The following is a 19185-nucleotide window of genomic DNA, read 5'->3' as shown; positions in this document are numbered from 1 at the left end:
TTATGAGTTGAAAAAATTCTTAATTTCAAATCCTGAAACAGCGTATCAACAAATCTGAATATAGTGACAATTATCACATTCCATGTAGTCCCCATTTTTTTTTTTTTTTTTTTTGAGACGGAGTCTCACTCTGTCGCCCAGATTGGAGTGCAGTGGCACGATCTTGGCTCACTGCAAGCTCCGCCTTCCAGGTTCATGTCATTCTTCTCCCTCAGCCTCCCGAGTAGCTGGGACTACAGGTGTCCGCCACCACACCCAGCTAATTTTTTGTATTTTTAGTAAAGAAAGGGTTTCACTGTGTTAGCCAGGATGGTCTCAATCTCCTGACCTCGTGATCTGCCTGCCTCAGCCTCCCAAAGTGCTGGGATTACAGGTGTGAGCCACCACACTCGGCCTGTAGTCCCCATTTTTATAATAAAGAAAAACATTAGAAATAGGCAAGACAATCTTCATGGTTTCAAGGTGAATATCAAAAAAAATTTCATCACAAGCTGGTGATTGGTTAGATGGACAGGAACAACTGCAGCAACTCTTCAAAGCAGAATCACCATGTCAAAGGGACTAGCAATCAGTGTTTACCCAAATCACCGTATACCCAAAGATGATCAGAGATGCTGACACCGATCGCACTAACAAAAAAGACGTAATGACGAAACCAGAGTTTACTAACTTGTAATGGGGTTATCACTTTCCAATGAATTTCCATGAAAGTCACAATCCTATCCAGGACACCTACCTTTCTATTTTCAAAGAGTACCTAAAAAGCTGGGTATTCAGCAAACATAAATTCAGAAAAAGAAAGGCAGAAATGGCATAACGGAGAGACAGTCCCTGATCTGTAGAAAAGCAAGAAGTATTAATAGTCTGCCTCTCCAGTCCCCTTCTCTACACAACCCCAGATTCAGTGTCTCTTGTTAAGAGCAGTTTTGTCCTGCTTCTCTGATACCCACTTTTGATGCTAATCATTCCCACCTCTATACTACATTGTTTCCTTAAATGTTAAAATCGCTGGGCACGGTGGCTCACGCCTATAATCCCAGCATTTTGGAAGGCCGAGACGGGTGGATCACAAGGTCAAGAGATCGAGACCATCCTGGCTAACACGGTGAAACCCCGTCTCACACAAAAAATTAGCTGGGCGAGGTGGCAGGCGCCTGTAGTCCCAGCTACTCGGGAGGCTGAGGCAGGAGAATGGCATGGGCCCAGGAGGCAGAGCTTGTAGTGAGCCGAGATCGCGCCACTGCACTCCAGCCTGGGTGACAGAGTGAGACTCCGTCTCAAAAAAAAAAAAAAAAGTTAAAATCAACGATTAGGATTCAGTGATGTTGCTTTTCCTGTCCATCTATATGTTAACGTACATGGATTAAATCTTAGGAGTTCTAAGGGCACCTCACTTTCTCAGTCTCCAAACTTGTCTTTACTAAAAACCTTAAAAGACCACAGAGAAAAGGAAACGGGTTTGAAAGAGAAGTAAAGCTTGGGAAAAAAAGAAAAAAGAAAAGAAAGAAAAGAAAGAAATAGGGGAAAGAGGGAATCAGACAAAAAATAAATTAGGGCATTTTTCATCTGATGTTATTTTAGGTTACATGAACACTACAGTAGTTAAACTGGAATGGCTCAGACACTAAGAAATTTACACTCTGGTTCTTAAAGGAATGGTGGGTGAAAAATAAAACCACACTTTCCTATTCATCTCACTTCTGCTAACATAAAAATAAAATGTATTAGAATTCATCCGCATGTCTATAACATTGGTATTACGCTATCTGGGATCACCCTCTGACTGTCATCCCTGTCAAAAACTGCTAAAAATTAACAAAGAACTTTCTAAATCTAATTACACCACATTTCACAATTTATTCTCCATTCATCTCAAAAGTAAATAAAAATACGGCTCAAGTTTTAAAGAACGACAGTCTATGAGTGGCCTCCCATGACCAGATACCTGTTCCACACAGTTATGCACTTAAAACTCCCATTAAAAATGGCCCATAAGCCAGGCACAGCAGCGTACACCAAGCAGCACTGCTCAAGAGGCTGAGGCAAGAGGATCACTCGAGCCAAAGAGTTCGAGGCCAGCGTGGGCAACATCACGAGACTGCCTATTCAGAGAAGGAAAAAAGCCCATAGACATGGATACCTGAGACTTCACACGTCGTGCTCTCTTCGGCAGAGTGTTTGTTCTTGTGCCTGGCTCTGCGGAAGTCTGGGTATCGGCGCTGAGAACCTCAGGCTCCACCTTTTCTTTAAGATCTAAATTAGGCATGTGGACACCCTAAAAGATCAGAGCACAGAAAGAGGTAAGAAATCACGCTGGAGAATCAGTGGAAAAATAATACATTGCCAATGAATCCCTAAAATTACATAAAACTGGATCACAATTATCTCTCAAACTGACATACAGCTATCCCTACCAAAATCCTGGCAGGCTTTTTGTTGTTGTTAAAACTGAAAGGTGACCCTAAAACTTACGTGGAAATGTAAGTTGTTTAGAAATTTTGAAAAAGAACCAAAAAACTTAACACTACTGAATATCAACATTTACCATAAAGCTATAGTACTCAAGACAATGTAGTACTGGTTTTAGGGTCGTTATATAAATCAATGCAACAAAAACAGAGTCTAGAAATAAACCCACACATTTATGGTCAACTGATTTCCAACAAAGATGGTGAGTTAAATCAGTGGGAAAAGGATAGCCTTTTAAACAAATGGTGCTGGTACTACTCAATATTCATATATCCCCTTCCCCACCAAAAAATAAACTTACATCTTCACCTCACACTATACACACAAAAAAGCCTCAAAATGCATCACTGACCAAAATATAAAAGCCAAAACTGTAAAATTTCTAGATTAAAGCAAAGAAGAAAATCTCTGTGACCTTGGAAAAGATTCCTTAAATATGACACCAAAAGTACAATCCATTGAAGGAAAAAATAAATAAATAAATGGTTCTTCAAAAAGTCACCATTACAAAAATGAAAAGATAACAGTAGGAGAAAATATCTGTAAATCATTTACCTGGGCCGGGCGCGGTGGCTCAAGCCTGTAATCCCAGCACTTTGGGAGGCCGAGACGGGCGGATCACGAGGTCAGGAGATCGAGACCATCCTGGCGAACACTGTGAAACCCCGTCTCTACTAAAAATACAAAAAACTAGCCGGGCGAGGTGGCGGCGCCTGTAATCCCAGCTACTCGGGAGGCTGAGGCAGGAGAATGGCGTAAACCCGGGAGGCGGAGCTTACAGTGAGCTGAGATCTGGCCACTGCACTCCAGCCTGGGTGACAGAGCCAGACTCCGTCTCAAAAAAAAAAAAAAAAAAAAAAAAAAAAAAAAAATCATTTACCTGGTAAAGGACTAGTACACAAACTGTATAACAAACTCACAAGTATAAGACAACCCAATTTAAAAAAGATCTGAACAGACACTTCACCAAGATATACAAACGGCTAATATGAATATGAAAATAGGCACATCACTAGTCATTAGAGAAATGCAAATTAAAACCACAGTAAGGCATCACTATACAACTAACTAGAATGGCTATAATTTTAAAAACTGACAATACCAAGTGTGGCCAGGATATGGAAAAACTAGAAGCCTCGACATTACTGGTGGGAAGTAAAAAGATTCAGCCACTTTGGAAAACAACTTGGCAGTTCTAAAAAATTTACACAGGCCGGGTGTGGTGGTTCACACCTTAAATCTCAGCATTTTGGGAGGCCAAGGCGGGCGGTTCACTCGCAGTCAGGAGTTAGAGACCAGCCTGGCCAACACGGTGAAACCCTGTCTCTACTAAAAATACAAAAATTAGCTGGGGGTGGTGGCGTGCACCTGTAGTCCCAGCTACTCTACTCAGGAGGCTGAGGTAGGAGAATCGCTTGAACCCAGGAGGCAGAGGTTGCAGTGAGCCGAGTTCATGCCACTGCACTCCAGCCTGGGTGACAGAGTGAGATTCCATCTCAAAAAAAAAAAAAAAAAAAATTTACACATACACTTACCATAAAACCCAGCAATTCCACTCCCAAGTATCTACCCAAGAAAAATGAAAACATATGTCAACTTAAAGACTTGTATATGAATATTCATAGTAGTCATAAACTGGAAACAATCTAAATGTCCATCAACTGCTAAATGGATAAACAAAATGTGGTATATCCATACAATGGAGTATTATTCAGCCATAAAAATTTAGTACGGACACATGCTATAACATGGCTGAACTTTTTTTTTTGAGACAGGGTCTCACTCTGTCACCCAGGCTGGAGTGCAGTGGCACGATCTCAGCTTACTGCAACCTCCATTTCCCAGCCTGAAGCAATCCTCCTGCCTCAGCCTCTGGAGTAGCCGGGACCACAGGTGCACACCACCACATCTGGCTAATTTTTTGTATTTTCAGTAGAGATGGGGTTTTGCCATGATGCCCAGGCTGGTCCCAAACTCCTGGCCTCAAACGATCCACCCACCTCAGCCTCCCACAGTGCTAGGATTACAGGCATTAGCCACCGCATTCAGCCAACATGGCTGAACTTTGAAAACATTAGGCTAAGTGAAAAAAGCTAGACACAAAATCATATTGTATGATTACACCTAGGTGACAGTTCTAGAAAAGGCAAACTATAGAGCCAGAAAGCAGGTCAGGAATTCCCTGTGTGTGGGGGTGGAACAGGAACCAACTACAAACGAACAAGAGAATTTTGGGGGCTAGTGGAAGTGCTCTGAAACTGGATCCCAGTCATCGCTGCATAAATGTAGAAATTTATTAAAGCTTACCGACTGCGCACCCACAAAGGGTGAATTCTATGGTATATAAATTATACGTAATAAAGCTGTTTTTAAAGAATTCATGAAACAAACAGGAGTTTTTCAAAAAATTTCAGTCATAAAGGTTTATTTTAAATAAATAAGAAAACATTCTTCATTTCCATTATTCTTTATCTTGTAAACCATCAAAAATAGCTAAGATTTTTGCACTATGATACACACTTTGCTTCCCCAAAGTTTGGTGCCTGCTAACTTGGGTTAAACAAAGTCTAAAGTTTATACTTGGGCAAACTGGATTGATCAACTTTTTCTAAACAGAATCATGCATCTCACCATAAGGCTCACACCAGACTGGAAAAGCTCATATGGGTAGAGAATTCTCTCATAATGTGACTTCAAAAGAGACCCAGTTCCTTTTCCTGGCAGATATCCCAAGCGACTACCCACTTTAGACCATTTCTTCTCTTTGGTGACCACTTCAAAACCTCCTTTGCTGGCAACAATCTGAAAAGAAAGTAAAAGCTGCTTAGAGAAAAAAATGTAGATTCAAGCATCCTGACACTTAAGTCTTGTCTACTAAACAGAAAAGTTATTCAGGGCTTAAATTTCAAATTTCCTTTCAATAAATATCTAACCAAACTGACACCTGTCAACATTTGGAGTAAGAAATAGAAATAATGCTTTTCAGAGGTTTAAAATGTAATTAACATTATGCCTACCTTCAAACCAAGCATTCAAAAATATTTAATGAATTAATACTCTGTACAGTATGTACCGTGAGAAAACTAAACACATGTATAGACAGACCATCTACTTAAGGAACTCACGATATGAAATAAGAATAAAAACAGATAAAAAATTGACATGAAAATAAATATGCTATACAATACAAAATCAACATAAATCCTGAAATTAGAAATAACCAAGTAACCTACAGAACTTAACAAAAACGTCAATCAAATCATGAATACAGAGGACAGTTTTGAAACACAGGCTGTAATTTTTCAAAAGGACAAGAGTTTTACATGGAAGATTATAAAGGAACACTGAGGACAGATTACCTTGCAGTAGATGTACTGATATGGGGTACAGAGTATATTGAGGTAGAAAACGAGATAAATTGGCTAACTTGGCTGAGCGGTCACATCAAGCCAGACACTCCACAGAACACGTAGTTCAAAGCTCCTCAACGTCCAGGAGCTGTTATTATACATCTCTTAGGCTCTAAAACACAGTCATGCACCGCGTAACATTTTGGTCAAAGACAGACCGCATCCCATAAAATCATAATACCATATTCTTACTGAACCTTTGTGTTTAGATACATACACAAATACTTACCATTGTGTTACACTGCCTACAGTGTTCAGTACAGTAACACGCTGGACACTTTTGTAGTCTAGAAGCAACAGGCTACACCACAAAGCCTAGGTGTGCAGTAGGCCACACCATCTGGGTTTGTATAAGTACATTCTAGGATGTTTGCACAATAATGAAATCCCCATGTTTTTCAGAATATATCCCTATCATTAAGTGACACGATTGCAGAGGCAGTTTTCACTTTCACTGAGAATAAAGGGGACTGTGACACAGTGTTCAAACTCAGTTTCTCCTATTTGATTTAGTATATACTACTGTATCTTACTATATAAAAAAAAAATAAAGCCAGGCACAGTGGCTCACATCTGTAATTCTAACACTTTGGGAGGCCAAGGCAGGAGGGTCGCTTGAGCCCAGGAGTTCCAAACCATGCTGGGCAATATAGTGAGGCCCCCATCTCTACAAAAAAATTTAAAAATTAGTTGGGCAGGTCGGGCAGGGTGGCTCATGCCTGTAATCCCAGGACTTTGGGAGGCAGAGCTGGGCAAACAGCCTGAGTTCAGGAGTTCAAGAGCACCCTGGGCAACATAGTGAAACTCTGTCTCTTCTAAAAAATATATACAAAAAATTAGCCAGGCGTAGTGGTACACGCCTATAATCCCCGCTACTCAGGAGGCTGAGGCCCAAGAATCACTTGAACCCAGGAGGCAAAGGTTGCAGTGAGCTGAGATTGTGCCACTGCACTCCAGCCTGGGCAGTAGAGGGAGACTCCATCTCAGGAAAAAAAAAAAATTAACTGGGCAGGTGGTGTACCTGTAGTTCCCAGCTATCTGGCAGGCCAAGGCATGAGGATCAGTTGAGCCCAGGAGATCGAGATCGAGGCTGCAGTGAGCCATGATCACACCTGGCACTCTGACCTGGCTGACCCTGTCTCAAGTGACCCTGTCTCAAAAAAAAAAAAAAAAAAAAGTTAAAAGTTACACATAAAATTACCATATGATCCTGCAATTTCACTTCTAGGTATATACTCAAAGAACTGAAAGGAGGGACTCAAACAGATTCCTGCACACCAGTGTTCACAGCAGCAACATTCTTGAGAGTCAAAACGGAACCAACCCAAGTTTATCAAGATAAATGAATAAATGAAATGTAGGACAATAAACATACAATGGAATATTATTCTGCCTTAAAAAGAGAATTCTGATACATCCCAAACATGAATGAATTTTGAAAATATAAGTAAAATAAGCCCGACACAAAACGATGACTACTGTAAAATTCCATTTATATAAGCTACATAGAGTAAGCAAATTCACAGAGACAGAAAGCTTAATAGAAGTTGCCAGGAGTGGTGGAAGGGAGGAGGTCCTGGAACTATACAGTGGTGATAACTGTACAACACTGTAAATGTACTTAATGCCACTGAACTCTGTATTTTTCACTGCTGATGCTATATACATAATTTAAAAAAAAAAAAAAAAAAAAAAAAAAAAGACAAAAAGACGACTCTGGAGCCAGACTGCCAGTATTCAAATTCCAGCTCTGTCACTTAATAGTTATATGACCTTGGCCAGGCCTGGTGGCTCACGTCTGTAATCCCAGCACTTTGGGAGGCCGAGGCAGGCAGATCACCTGAGGTCAGCAGTTTGAGATCAGCCTGGCCAACATGGTGAAATTCTGCCTCAACTAAAAATACCAAAAATTAGCCAAGCATGGTGGCGCAACCTATAATCCCAGCTACTACGGAGGCTGAGGAAGGAGAATCACTTGAACCAGGGAGGAGGAGGTTGCAGTCAGCCAGATTGCACCACTGAACTCCAGCCTGGGCAAGAGCCAGACTCTGTCTCAAGAAAAAAACAAACAAACAAACAAACAACAAACAGTTATATGACCTTGGCAAAGTTACATAATTTGCAATTCAATTTCCTCACCATCATCAAAATAGTAACAACAGTGCCTACACCTCGTTATGAGATTACTGTGAGGACAAATGAAATAAAATATGAAAAGCACCAGGATAAAATGCTATACCAATGTGGCTATATTATCAATGTCTGAGTGTGGACAAATGGAGGGAGAGGGTACACATACTAAAAACAAGTGAAGGAAATGTTTTCAACTCTTGTGCTTTATGATGTCATTATAAACAAAGATGAACCTATGGCCAAAGTACAAATTTTCTCTAGTGAATTATCTGAAAGCTTGGCACAAATTCATATGCACAAGAGTTGAACACATCTCTAGTTCTTCAGCTCCTCTTATCACCCGCAAAGAAGCCCTCTCTGTTAAAAGAATCAACCAGGGAAAAATTATACAAAGAAAAAAATTATTTTTCGAAGTTGGTAGCACAGAGAAAGACACAGTGAAAGTGGTTTAAATAGAGGGCTGTCCGGAAGCAACTGCATGGATTAGCCTTTCATTCAACAGGCATCTTCCCAGTGCTTCTGTACTGCCCGCTACTATTCTAGGTACCCGGGATACATTTATGAATAAAACAAAGATCTTTGTCCTCATGCAGCTTACACTCTAGTAGAGGAAGACAGACAAAAAACAATGAACATAATATATAAATTGTGAAGTGATAAATACTGTAGAAGAAACTTAGAAAGCAGTCAAGGGGCCTCCAGGTAACACAGTAAGGATAATCTGAAGTATTCAACGATCGCAAAAAGCCTCATTATAAAGGTGAAATCTAAGCAAAGACTTGAAGGGAGTGAAGTAGTTAACTAGCAGATATAAAGGGAACAGACAAAGCAAAGGCTCCAAGTCAGAAGCATGCCTGGAGCATTTGAGGAGAATAAGGAATGACATGTGGCTAAAGCAAAGTGAACCAGCAGGGAGGAGAAGTAAAGGAACTCAGGGAGGCAACAGGAGCCCCCTTATCTTTACTATCCCACACAATAATAACTGTGACATCATAAACTGCTTGTATTCAAAGCGTTTCAAGCTGAATTTCCCTTAGTCATGATATACCTGCGTGGATCCAGTCATGATGTCCCACCTAGTTCTGGTGATTAATAGCAGCCAGGATACGGCCATGACAAAGGAATAAACTACCTCACAAAGAAAATAAAACCATTACTTTGGCTCCATGCATACAATACTCTAACAATCTAACCAAAAAACTCACAAAACCTAATACCTGTTTTTCTTTGGCTGGCAGATGCAAAGATTATCATGCGTAATTAAAAAATACAAACCAGGCAGGGCACAGTGGCTCATGCCTGTAATCCCAGTACTTTCGGAGGCCAAGGCAAGTGGATCACCTGAGGTCGGGGGTTCAAAACCAGCCTGGTCAACATGGGGAAACCCCATCTCTACTAAAAATATAAAAATTAGCTAGGCATGGTGGCAGGCACCTGTAATCCCAGGTACTTGGGAGGCTGAGGCAGGAGAATCACCTGAACCTAGGAGGCGGGGGTTGCAGTGAGCTGGGATCACGCCACTGCACTCCAGCCTGGGCAACACAGCAAGACTCTGTCTCAAAAATAAATAAAAATAAAAAATATCAACCATTGACTCCAAACATTTGCCATGTACTGCATCACAACACTGTCCCCAGAAATATCACTATGAACCATGCTCTATAAAAAGACACACAGCATGCACTTGAACTGAACACAATCAAGACAAGCTCTTGATCAAAACTTGACCAAAAAGTAGTATCGCTCAAGACCAAAACGGCTGGGAATAGACAGTTTTAATATACCTGGGGAACAGTCTTCTACTTAAAAACTCACTCTAAAAAAATCCACTAAAACGACAGGAAAGAAACAAAAAGGCATCCTCTCAAGAGGTCAAATAGACCAAGAAAGGAACCAAATACAAACAAATGTAAACAATATTTTGAAGCTAGTGATAACTAACAAGCCAAAACAACAACAAAAACAGACAAACAAAAATTACAAGTTTAAAACTAAGTGCCTTGCAACAGAAGAAAGCCAGAGCAGCTTCTGCAACATAGAATCTGGAAAGGCTTAAGAGGACCTCCTTCCTCCCTTTTCTAAAACAAGGAAAAAAAAAAGGAAAGTCTTAAGAAGTATTTAAGTAAGCAGCAGTAACTCTAAATGTAGGGGTGGCAATGCAGCAGAGAACAGAATTGTGAAAACCTGCATAAAAGCACTTAGACCTCTTCCAGGAAACTATCCCCTCTCCAACCCCAGCAGAAAACTGGAGATTTACTCTCAGCATAGTAAGGGATGCTAAACTAAGAAAGCTATAAGTAAGTAAACTAGAGGACCAGCCTAAAATGTCTAACATCTAACTAATAAAGAGTCCAAAAGAAGAGAAAAAAATGAGTACACAAAATTATCAAAGAATACAGGAAAAATCAGAAGAATTGAAAGAAATGAGTTATCAGATTAGAAAGGTTATTGAGAGCCATAAAAACAGTGAACGAAAATAAACACATACCAATGCATATCACCGTGAAATTTCAAAGCCCTGGGAATAAAGATAACATCCTAAATCTTCAAGAAAAAAAAGTCACAAAAAAGAATATAACATCGTTCTTCTCACCAACAAGACAACAGAGTAAAGCTTTCAAAATACTGAAGTAAAATGATTTACAATCTAGACTTTTAAACCCCACCAAACTACTAATAAAGTAATAGAACATTTGTACACAAGTAAAAGGTCTTAAAAAATGTATATCCCATTAACCATCTTTCTCAAGAAACTAGCAGAAGAAATGTTTCACCAAAATGAGAGTAAACCAAGTAAAAGGAAGACTTACAACAAGGAAAAGAGGCCAAAGAATTCCCAGAATGACAGCAGTAAAAGGAATTTCCAGACTCACAGCTGACCTTAAAAAAAATCCAGTCAGGATTTGAGAGTAAAAAAGCCTCCAGGAAGAATGGCTCCAAGAAAATAAAGCTGATAGATTATCTGATGGGTAGAAGCATACTGAGAGATGTATACTTCTACTGGGAAATATATTTTTCATGGTATTAATTTCAGATTAATAAATTAATGTAACTACACTAGAAGGGGGATGACGGACATAAACATGGGAAGATTTACACCCATTCTCTTACACTCATTCTCCATCTTTAACAGGAGGAAATCAGTATATGATATTTAAAATCGAGAAATGAAGAAACAGCATAACGAGCATATTACTTGGAAATACGAAGATCAAAATCAGAAACAGCTAAAAGAACTGAAAGTGATTAGTTCTGAGGAGTAGGAATGGGGTGGAGATGAAGGGAGATGCTGATTTTCATTTTAAGCCGCCTTTTTTTTTTTTTTTAATAGACAGGGTCTTATTCTGTTGCCCACGCGGTGCAATCAGAGGTCACTGTAGCCCCGAACTCCTGGACTCAAGGGATCCCCCAGCTTCAGCTTCTCAAGTAGCTGTGACTACAGGTGTGTGCCACCACATGCTAATTTTTTTACGTTATTTGTAGAGACGGGCTCTCCCTATGTCTAGACTGGCAGGTTGATCTAGAATTCCTGGGCTCAAATGATCTTCTTGCCTCGGCCTCCCAAAGTGCTGGGATTACAAGTATGAACTCACTATACCCAGCCAAAGCCTTGTTTTTAAAAGTGTACTACTTTAATAAAAATAAAAATGCTTTGATGAGAAGGGCTAGACTGAATGCTTCTTGCTGAAGTGGTTATAAAAACTGTAATTATTCCGCTGGGCGTGGTGGCTCACACCTGTAATCCCAGCACTTTAGGAGGCCAAGGCGGGCGGATCACAAGGTCAGGAGATCGAGACCATCCTGGCTAACACGGTGAAACCCCGTCTCTACTAAAAATACAAAAAATTAGCCGGGCATGGTGGCGGCGCCTGTACTCCCAGCTATGGGAGGCTGAGGCAGGAGAATGGCATAAACCAAGATCGTGCCACTGCACTCCAGCCTGGGTGACAGAGAGAGACTCTGTCTCAAAAATAAAATAAAGTAAAATAAAAAATAAACTGTAATTATTCATATAGAAGTCCATTAAAATACAGGTATTCCAAGTAATACTTTTTATCATCAAAAATAATAGGGAGAAAGATGAGGTGATTGAATCAAAACAGGAAACCAACACATTGATGACTTAATGACTCAGAAGACTGAAAATCTGCTTCCCGTCAAAAAGCAATAGCTATCATACTATTTTCAAATCGTATCTATAAAAAAAACTCAATAGATGCCAACAAACTGTCAGCCAAAAATTACTGTTTTTTTTTTTTTTTTAAAAAAGGGCACACCTAACAACCTTAAAACACCTGAGCTCTCAGGATTTTGTGCAGTTTTCAGCCCAAGCCTCTTGATAGAATAAAACGCCATGTTAATGAAATAAATAGTCACCCACTGATAATGGTCAGAATCAATTACCTTTGTGAAGAAGTATTGACTGGAAAGGAGATGAAAGAACCCACTAGAGTGCTATAAAAATGTTATATATCTTGATCTACGTGGTGGCTACAAAACAGGTGTATACATATATGAAGATTTATTGAACTGTACACTTAAAATTTGTGCATTACACTGTAAGTTACACCTCAATGTAAAAGAAAAAAGTTAATCTGAGAAGCAGCAATCTCACAATGACATTCAGGGAACAAAGTATTATAAACAAAACTAACTACAAATCAGTTTGTCTGCCTTTTAGCTTTAAATCTCAGTTTTGCAAGCATTCTCACAGGTGAGGGGAAAGAGATGTCCATGAGGACTTTAAAAAACCCACAAAAGACAAGACTCCAATAAACCCTCAGATAAGCACACTTAACCTTTAATCACAACATATTTTCAACTAGTTTTCTGAATATTTAAACAAAGTGCACTTTATTAGTAGTATGAACCTTAAAAGGAAATTAGTTTCTCAAGATGGAGTTAAACAGTCTGGATGACCAGTGTTGTAAGGAGAACTGTGAACAACTAAGTATTCAGACTAGGTTACCTCTAAAAGCCCGTTCCTGATTTTGAAATCCTACAACTTTAGAAAATCAGAAAAATGCGGCCGGGCATGGTGGCTCACACCTGTAATCCCGGCATTTTGGGAGGCCAAGATAGGAGATCACTTGAGATCAGGAGTTTGTGACCAGCTTGGCCAACATGATGAAACCCTGTCTCTACTAAAAATACAAAAATTAGCCGGGTGTGGTGGCGCACGCCTGTAATCCCGGCATTTTGGGAGGCGAAGATAGGAGATCACTTGAGATCAGGAGTTTGTGACCAGCTTGGCCAACATGATGAAACCCTGTCTCTACTAAAAATACAAAAATTAGCCGGGTGTGGTGGCATGTGCCTGTAGTCCCAGCTGCTCCTGAGGCTGAGTCAGGAGAATCGCTTGAACCCAGGAAGCAAGAGGTTGCAGTGAGCTGAGATCGCACCTCTAGCCTGGGTGACAGAGGGAAACTCCATCTCCAAAAAAAATGCAATTTAGCTTACCATCAGATTAAACCTAAGGTTTACCTTTTAAATGGAAAATCACGGACAGAGAAAGTTTCAATAGATTACTACTCATACTATTAATAAACACTTACTCTAGTAAATTCCTTACGGTATTTATGAAAATAGAGATAAATATTGGCCAGGCACAGTGGCTCACACCTATAATCCCTACACTTTGGGAGGCCAAGGTGGGCAGATCATTTGACGTCAGGAGTTCAAGACCAGCTTGGCCAACATGGTAAAAACCCCATCTTTACTAAAAATACAAAAACTAGCCAGGTGTGGTGGCACACACCTTTTTTTTTTTTTTTTTTTTTTGAGACGGAGTCTCGCTCTGTCACCCGGACTGGAGTGCAGTGGCCAGATCTCAGCTCACTTCAAGCTCCGCCTCCCGGGTTTATGCCATTCTCCTGCCTCAGCCTCCCCAGTAGCTGGGACTACAGGCGCCCCGCCACCTCGCCCGGCTAGTTTTTTGTATTTTTTTAGTAGAGACGGGGTTTCACCGTGTTAGCCAGGATGGTCTTGATCTCCTGACCTCGTGATCCGCCCATCTCGGCCTCCCAAAGTGCTGGGATTACAGGCTTGAGCCACCGCGCCCGGCCGGTGGCACACACCTTTAATCCCAGTCCCAGCTACTAAGGAGGCTGAGGCACAAGAATCGCTTGAACCTGGGAGGTGGAGGTTGCAGTGAGCCAAGCTTGTGCCACTGCATTCCAGTCTGGGCAACAAAGCGAGACTCTGTCTTAAAAAAAAAAAAAAAAAAAGTAGAAAGAGCTTCATTAAAGAGTACCACAACATATATATTGTTATTAATGATAAAATAATATTTGAAAAAAAATTTTTTGAGACAGTGTTTCGCTCCTGTTGCCCAGGCTGGAGTGCAGTGGTACTATCTCAACTCACTGCAACCTCTGCCTCCCGGTTTCAAGCTATCTCCTACCTCAGCCTCCTGAGCAGCCTCCCAAGCAGCTGGAATTACAGGTGCCCACCACCACGCCTGGCTAATTTTTTGTATTTTTAGTAGAGACAGGCTTTTTTTTTTTTTTTGGAGATGGAGTTTTGCCGCTCTTGTTGCCCAGGCTGGAGTGCAATGGCGTGATCTCCGCTCATTACAACCTCCGCTGCTTGGGTTCAAGCGATTCTCCTGCCTCAGCCTCCCAAGTAGCTGAGATCACAGGAACGCGCTACCACGTCCGGCTAATTTTGTATCTTTAGTAGAGACGGGGGTTTCTCCATGTTGGTGAGGCTGGTCTCGAACTCCCAACCTCAAGTGATCCGCCCGCCTCAGCCTCCCAAATTGCTGGGATTACAGGCGTGAGCCACTGTGACCAGCCAAGACAGGTTTTCACCATGTTGGCCAGGCTGGTCTCAAACTCCTGACCTCAGGTGATCCATCCACCTCAGTCTTCCAAAGTGCTGGGATTACAGGCATCAGCCACAGCGCCCAGATAATTTTTGAAAATTTTTTTTATTTTATTCATGCTATACTCAAACACATTCAGAATCTTAAACAGCATCATACAGCAAAACTTAGTAGGTAAGTTTTGACTGAATAAAAATTTCGAAAAAGCAAATTATTAAAATGAATTTTTATCCTAATAGTTCCCTATAAGAAACCCACCACTCAAATTTAGTATAATTTGTTTTTTAGTACCATATGTTTTCATATAACTACACTAGACAATTCTTGGCACAGTACTTACTTACTAACATCATTACCTAATTTAAAAAAGTCCCAAGCTGTATTTTAGCATAAGACCATACTGCCCAAATTTTTTGTAAGAGAATTCTGCCCTGACACTAATTTTAAAATGTATCATAAAAGATAATTTAACTATGGTTACTCTGTTTGTTTGGAAACAGGGTCTTGCTCTGTCACCCAGGCTGGAATGCAGTGGTGTGATGACAGCTCACTGCAGTCTTGACCTCCCAGGCTCAAGCAATCCTCCTGCCTCAGCCTCCTGATTAGCTGTGACTACAGGAGTCTACCACCATGCCAGGATTATTTATTTTTTAATTTTTTGTAGAGATGGGAGTCTCACTATGTTGCCTAGGCTGGTCTCGAACTCCTAGGTTCAAGCAATCCTTCCACCTCAGCCTCCCAAAGTGCTGGGATTATAGGCATTAGCCACCACACACCACGAATTATTCTCACGTTTTTCCTTAAAAGTGAAATCTTCCTGGCCAGGCACAGTGACTCATGCATGTAATCCCAGCACTTTGGGAGGCCGAGGCAGGTGGATCACCTGAGGTCAGGAGTTCGAGTCCAGCCTAACCAACATGGAGAAATCCTATCTCTACTAAAAATACAAAATTAGCCGGGTGTGGTGGCAGGCACCTGTAATCCCAGGTCTTCGGGAGGCTGAGGCAGGAGAATCACTGGAACTCGGGAGGTGGAGGTTGCAGTGAGCCCAGATCGCACCACTGCACTCCAGCCTGGGCAGTGACTCCATCTCAAAAAAAAAAAAAGTGAAATCTTCCAAAAGTAACTGCAATTTAAGTAAGAATAAATTTTTATTTCAAAATAGTATATAAATTATAAGATATGAAAGGCCACAAAAAGTTTTATAAAATTTCTCAGATAATTAAGCAATAATAAATTTGTATTACTGTATTAACAAAACATATTTCAGCCAGGTGCGGTGGCTCATGTGTGTAATCTGTAATCCCAGCACTTTGGGAGGTCGAGGTGGGCGGACCACGAGGTCAGAAGTTCGAGACCAGTCTGATCAACATAGTGAAATCCCATCTCTACTAAAAAATACAAAATTAGCCAGGCGTGTTGGCACATGCCTGTAATCCCAGCTACTCAGGAGGCTGAGGAAGGAGAATTGCTTGACCCTGGGAGGCGGAGTTTGCAGTGAGCCAAGATCAGGCCATTATGCTCCAGCGTGGACAACAAGAGCAAAACTCCGTCTCAAAAAAAAAGGAAAAAAGCATATTTCAAGGTTATTACAGTCTCAGCTTGCAGGTCAGTTTTTTTCATATTAGGGAATATAATGTTAAAAAGTTAACACAATTTGGGCAAAAACTTGTCTAAACTCTTCACCATTAAGTTTCTGAGCTGTTGTTCATCCTACTGAATAATGATAGCCTCGGTTAGCGATTAACACTACATACAGGTATTAACAAAACTAATATATACCACACATAAGAATGCTGAGAAACATGAGTCCCTTTAATATGCCAGATTTTCTCTTTTTTTTTTTTTTTTGAGACAGGATCTCACTTCTGTGACCAAGGTTGAAGTGTAGTGGTGCAACCACAGCTCACTGCAGCCCTGACTTTTCGGACTCGTGATCCTCCCACCCTAGCCTCCTGAGTGGCTGAGACTACAGGTGTGCACCCACATCCAGTTAACTTTTCTGTATTTTTAGTAGAGAGAGGGTTTCAGCATGTTGCCCGGGCTAGTCTCTAACTCCTAGGCTCAAGTGATCCTCCCACCTCAACCTCTTATAGTGCTGGGATTACAGGCATGAGCCACCGTGCCTGGGCCAAATTTTCAATTAAGTAACAAAAAAAGATGACAAGCTCAATACAGAACATTGTACACTCAGCACAAGATAATATTAGCAGGCTAGAGTAATTTATTTTGCATACCATGTATCACAGAGCCTGATAAATGTTAATATTTGGTAATTACATATTAATCTCAACAAATATAAAATAACTTTTAAAGATAACTTTGAGATCTCTCATTTCCATTTATTCAAATGGGCATTTCATTGCTCTTTTTGAGACGGAGTTTTGCTCTTGTTGCCCAGGCTGGAGTGCAGTGGCGCGATCTCGGCTCACCACAACCTCCACCTCCTGGGTGCAAGCAATTCTCCTGCCTCAGCCTCCCGAGTAGCTGGGAATACAGGCATGTGCCACCACACCCGGCTAGTGCATTTCATTGTCAAACAAATCCTCCATTGGAAGCAATGTTTACCACCAAATGTATTTGATATTCCTAAATTAACAAGCCTGTGCTAGTATTAGCCTCACCTTGCTCAAAGCATACAGATCCAGGATTTTTCTCTCTACCACAGGGATCTTCAGAGTAGATCCTTGAAGTTCCCAAAATTTTGCTAGTTGATCCAAGAAATCCAGTCTCACTCTGGTCATTGCCTAAGATTATTAAAATACAGAAATAAAAACTAAGTTACGACTGAAATGAATGAGCATAATAGAGCAGGGGTCCCCAACCCCCAGGCTATGGACTGGTACCCATCAGCAGTCTGTTAGGAACCCAGCCGCACAGCAGGAGTGAGCAGCGGCAGCAGGCAAGCATTACCACCCTCTCCACTGTGAACTGCACGTGAGGGATTTAGGTTGTGCGCGCCTTTTTGAGAATCTAATGCTTGATGATCTGAGGTGGAACAGTTTCATCCCAAAACCATCCTCCATATATCCCCATCCATCCATGGATAAACTGTCTTCAATGAAACCAGTCCTTGGTGCCAAAAAGGTCTGGGACTGCTGTAATAGAGGTATTCATTTCTCTAAAGAAATTCAAAGACTTTTCATTATTGCTTATTTCAACCCTGTAAAACTAGCCAATAATAAAGAGGCAAAAGACTTCTAATAAACTGTATTTATTCAGGCAAAAAGGTCACTCTGATTTACGTAAAAAGTGGTCATATTAGCAACCAAAACAATTTTTGTAAGTTGGTTTAACTTTATGCCGATCAGAAAATTCAGTAAATCGGATTCTCCTCGTCTCTAACATTCTGTCATTTCATCCACAGGTAACATGCACACTTTAGGTGCATCAACTCTATACCTCACTGATACTAATATTCTTTATCAAGCATCTAATTACAAGAGACTAAAAAGAAAAAATATGTATTTGCGGCCAGGCATGGTGGCTCATGCCTGTAATCCCAGCACTTTGGGAGGCTAAGGCAGGCGGATCACCTGAGGTCAGGAGTTCCAGACCAGCCTGGCCAACATTACAAAACTCCATCTCTACTAAAAATACAAAAATTAGCCAGGCATGGTTGTTGTAACCCCAGCTAGTAGGGAGGCTGAGGCAGGAGAATCACTTGAACCCAGGTGGTGGAGGTAGAAGTGAGCCAAGATCGTGCCACTGCACTCCAGCCTCGGTGACAGAGCGAGACTCTGTCTCAAAAAAAAAAAAAAAACTATATATTAAACTCTCAAATATTTTGGGGGTGAAAAAACACTTCAGAATGACATAATAAACCTTTGCTATCCATAATTTTCCTTCTGTACTCTAAAAGTTTTCGTATCACAAAAAAGAACCTTCTGAAAATCCACAGACAAGAAAAACAGTAATACATAAATAGACTTCCATTTAGAAAATTTAAGATACATTAGTAATGTTTAAAGGCAGATCTTAATAAATCAGATTAACACTCCTGGCAAAGTTGCATTAAAACCAAAACCAAAACAAAACAAAACTAACTTTGAAAACTAGGGTTTTAAAACAGAATTTAAAAATCCATTTTCCAAGAACCAAGGGAGACAGAAATCTTCGGAGATTAACAAAACTTTTAGTAGAGTAAGAAACATGAGAGAAAGTAGAATTTAAGAACTCTAAGTCTCTGAAGCTAAGCATTCAATATTTCCACTAGAAAAACAGGGTAGAGATAGTTTCTCATGATCTCCGTTAAATGGAAAAACCATCACTACTTGGCACAATGTTTTAAAAATCACACTCTTCCTGCAAACATCAAGTAACTATTCAATACCAATTAACACAAAC

At 40.6% G+C, this 19185-nt stretch overlaps 1 protein-coding gene across 1 annotated transcript in view; it reads right to left on the bottom strand.

The window, feature by feature from the left end:
- KDM5A (lysine demethylase 5A) overlaps positions 1 to 19185 on the bottom strand; it is a 96451-nt gene that overhangs the window by 73042 nt on the left and 4224 nt on the right. Inside the window, exons 3-5 of the mRNA XM_033223333.1 lie at positions 17463 to 17585; positions 5101 to 5271; positions 2141 to 2275 (exon numbers count right to left, since the gene is read on the bottom strand). Of these exons, the coding sequence (XP_033079224.1) occupies positions 2141 to 2275; positions 5101 to 5271; positions 17463 to 17585 (429 nt within the window). The remainder of the gene's footprint in view (positions 1 to 2140; positions 2276 to 5100; positions 5272 to 17462; positions 17586 to 19185) is intronic.

The sequence above is a fragment of the Trachypithecus francoisi genome, unplaced genomic scaffold, assembly GCF_009764315.1.
Source record: "Trachypithecus francoisi isolate TF-2019V2 unplaced genomic scaffold, Tfra_2.0 Lachesis_group11, whole genome shotgun sequence".
Taxonomy (NCBI): domain Eukaryota; kingdom Metazoa; phylum Chordata; class Mammalia; order Primates; family Cercopithecidae; genus Trachypithecus; species Trachypithecus francoisi.
Note: the sequence above shows the minus strand (reverse complement) of the source record. Positions and strands in the feature narration are given on the sequence as shown.